This window comes from Montipora capricornis, chromosome 10 (assembly GCF_036669925.1).
Source record: "Montipora capricornis isolate CH-2021 chromosome 10, ASM3666992v2, whole genome shotgun sequence".
Lineage (NCBI taxonomy): Eukaryota > Metazoa > Cnidaria > Anthozoa > Scleractinia > Acroporidae > Montipora > Montipora capricornis.
The window spans coordinates 52,112,828-52,116,595 of NC_090892.1; the positions used below are offsets into that span (position 1 = coordinate 52,112,828).

General features: G+C 40.2%; 1 protein-coding gene across 1 annotated transcript in view; it reads right to left on the minus strand.

The window, feature by feature from the left end:
* The window catches only part of LOC138022447 (calcium/calmodulin-dependent protein kinase type II subunit delta-like), a 6,563-nt gene extending 4,175 nt beyond the window's left edge, over positions 1-2,388 (minus strand). The window contains exons 1-3 of the mRNA XM_068869579.1: positions 2,033-2,388; positions 889-1,104; positions 95-194 (exon numbers count right to left, since the gene is read on the minus strand). Coding sequence (XP_068725680.1) covers positions 95-194; positions 889-1,104; positions 2,033-2,194 — 478 coding nt within the window. The 5' untranslated portion in view covers positions 2,195-2,388. The remainder of the gene's footprint in view (positions 1-94; positions 195-888; positions 1,105-2,032) is intronic.
* Between the last annotated feature and the right edge of the window lie 1,380 nt (positions 2,389-3,768).

The following is a 3,768-nucleotide window of genomic DNA, read 5'->3' on the forward strand; positions in this document are numbered from 1 at the left end:
ACTCACGACCTCCCGCGTGACAGCCCGGTGCTCAACCAACTGAGCCACCGGTTTGTGTGTCAGGACACGCAAAAGGATTAAATGAGTGAAATACCTTCGATGGTTTTTGCAATTCCAAAATCTGTGAGTTTTATAACTGGTGGTCGGTCTCCAGACGGTTTCTCGGCCAAAAGTAGATTTTCTGGCTTTAGATCCTGTTAAAAGAACCAGCGAGAAAGAGGCTCTCCCTTTACGATGAAAGCTACTGATCTGTGGAATGGGCCCGAATTATTGAGTGACTGTCCCGCCCACTTCAATTAAACATTTTGATGAAATTCGTTTCCACGGTGTGAGCAGTGGCCAGCTTTCGCCGACAAGGTGTACCGGAACAAGCACAACAATGTAAAGATACGTTTTCAAATTCACGAGTTTCGGGAAAATGGGTAAAACTATTCTTGACCAGCAAAGAGGTTGCAAGTGCAACCATGGAATCACTGTTACTTCGAGTGCAAGAAAGGTTCCCTGGCCTGAAAAGTAACGTCAAACACAACACCTCTCAAGAATTTGAACTATTTACAAGCGAAAGTGAGCGCCCATTCCACAGATGGGTGGTTTTCGTAGTGTTTTCTAATCGCAAAGTATGAACTATGAGAAGAAAAGTAAAAAACAAAAACAATCAGGTTTTTTGTTAGAGACCAACAGCTTTATCAAACTGGTCAGACATATCTGCCGATATCGCGTTGCTGTCTTAAGTGTTTTAAAGAAGCAATTACGCGATTGATAGATGGTACAATCAATCATAGGGTGGCAACCTTTTTCGGTCTTTGCAGGCGCACGAACGAAGATACTAAGAGTAAAATATCTGTATCTCATTCATTTTGCACGAGTTGCGTGCCTTCGTAAACTTACCCTATGAATAATTCTCTTCTTTGACAGGTAGTTCAGAGCCAGGATGACTTGTCTAACACAAGCGCATGCGTCCTTTTCGCTGTAAAATGGTCTCGATACCAGGCCGTCAAACAGGTCTCCACCAGGAAGGTATTCCAGAACCATAAGGACTTTACCTTCTGCATAAAACACTCGCTCAAGGCGAACTATACTGTGGTGGTCTAACCGTCCCAAAATCTGGAAACAATTGGTTGATATTTCAATTAAACAGAATATGACGCAATCATGTCCTTGTGGCCGATATCACGAAACGTTGTAGTTGCATCAGGAAGTCGACCTATTACGCGATTGTCAACTCCAATCCTGAGTCATTTGATCTGTTGAAGTTTCTAAAGACACGGGTTGGTGGAGAGTGATACACGAACATTGGTGTGTAAGATTATAAGCTGACTTTCCGAGAGTTGGCCCTTGGTCAGAGCGCAATGATGAAGGTTTACTCCACACCTCTCCTTCGTTTACGGACGTCACCTCTCGGGGCCGGAGCCATGCCGATGCTTCGATGTCAGCTTATGGTAATTATTCTACCTTTATCGACTCGCCTCATAAAAATCTAATTGTCATATTGTCTGTTGTAAAACTTCATACCAAAGCATCAATAACAAAGACACGGAGCAGAGGAACGTATCCAAAATGATATGAATGTGGATTGGTGCCATAAATAATGATAAATCAATGATCACAAAGATACGGAGCAGAGGAACGTATCCAAACGGATATGAATGTGGATTGGTGTCATAAATAATGATAACTATGCATACAACAGTCACGTAACTAAGAGCAAAAGAAGTAATTAATTAGAGACCGGCACCAAAAATCCTAATAATTCAATTCAAGTCGAATCGATTAGATTTTTGATTGTAACATGAAGAACCAACCGGAGAATCAGGAGAGAGTTTTCAGGTCAGACCAGAAGAGAACCAAATTCCCAGCCAGCACTTATTGCCTCAAAACCTGTTTCCTTAAGAGGTATGCAAATTGAATGGCATTCAGCCCACAGTTATAACTACAATTTCAAGTAAAAAAACTAATCATGTTTATAGTGCAAACGATTATTGAGGGTTGGTAAAGCATCTTTGCGACAAGTGATGAATCATCGCCTACGCACCTCTGATTCCTGCTCCACCTTTTCCCTCTCGTCTGAATTTTTGAAGTGAATTTCTTTCACTGCAAAAAGCTGTGACGTTCTGCGATTAACACACTTCTTTACTTCGGCAAAGGAACCCTTGCCAATCAGCTCCTTCACTTCAAAAACATCTTCAAACCTCATGTTCTCAATTGGACATTCACGGGTAAAACGTTCTTCGGTGTTGCGATTACGTGTGATGGCGTCTGCGCGGAGATTTACTTGAATTCAGTCTCTCGTGTGTGAAAGACTTAAAGAAATAAATGCGCGAAGAATGTGCTACGGACGCTATATAAAGTTTACTCTGTTGCAAGCATCCGCGAATATATTAAAAGGTCAAACCTTTGTTTTGAGAAACGTCCCCTTTGGATTGATTGACAAAACCTTTAAAACAATCAAAGACGTTGTTTGCTCATTACTGTACAAACAGGAAGACGCCAACTTCGACAGGATCGTCAACTCAAATTCCTTGACACAAAACTATTAACAGTTCTCAACATATTTCTCCACCTTTTTATCTGAGAAGAAACTTTGCAACCTTTAAATATAACTAAAAGTATTTCCAAAAAAGGGTGAAAACTAGTTTTAATCTATTTCGGGGATTTCAATTACGTTATATTCATTACTTAGCGACGAAAAAAGTTTTGAAAGCCGCGACTAATTTTAATTGTATTGCCTTAACCTATTGTTTTCAGATCTGACAACTTGAGCTGACTTGGTTTTCTTGTTTTCCTCTTCCTCAAATGCCACTTCAAAACAAGTTGCGTTCGACTAAGGTGATCCCATTTGGACGATACAGACGAACGTTTCGCGAGCGCGAACGAATAAAGGAAAAGGTGTGATTTTTTAGCCTCTATGAAGCAACAAAGACCCTGATAGTGTTGAAGATCGTGTATCAGAAACAAAATTTTTGAAACGACCACAAGGAAAAACGAATTTTGTGACTAGTATTCGCTATGCCTTTAAGCCTTTTAACCTCTGGATTTTGAAATTCTTGTTTGACGTGATTTGTGCACTGTTCTTTATACGTTTCCAGGATTCCAGAATGTCGTTTACAAGGGAAGAAATTCATGTTGCGGAATTATGAAGTACACGTAAATACCAAAAGAAACCGCTTTCCTGGAAACCGAAAATCAAGAATTGAAACTCGTCAAAAACACCATTATAGACTTTAATTCACTTTGACTTTAAAATGATTCTATACAAAACGCAAGATCTCGAGTTGAGGGTCGTTTAGGGGTGATTTTCTCTAAAAAGCTGACAAAGAGAAATCTTGTCATCGTCAACGATTGTTGCCTAAAAATATCTAACATTTTGCAAATTTCGCAACATTAAATACCTCTTACTAACCGAGTTCGAGGTCCGTACTGTAAGTTACGGACCGACTTTTTGCGCGCGCGGGCCATAAATCAACGGGAAAAAAACGAGGGATCCGTAACTTCCAGTACGGACCGAGAAAACGAGGTTCGTAAGATATTTATTATATCTCTGGGGTTAATCCGGAGCGCGGGCAAGGAAATTAGTCGAAGTCAAGCGGAAGGTTCAAGTGCCACAAAGATTGTCGTGTCAAAATCCAAAAAACTAAATCTTTTTGGCTGTTTGAAATGGTTGCTTGCAAGATTCAAACAGTTTTACAAGTTTATGTAACAGAAACGACATGAAAAACTTGCTAGATGTTTATTCGAAATTTTAAATTTAGCGGGCTGTACAATGGGCCG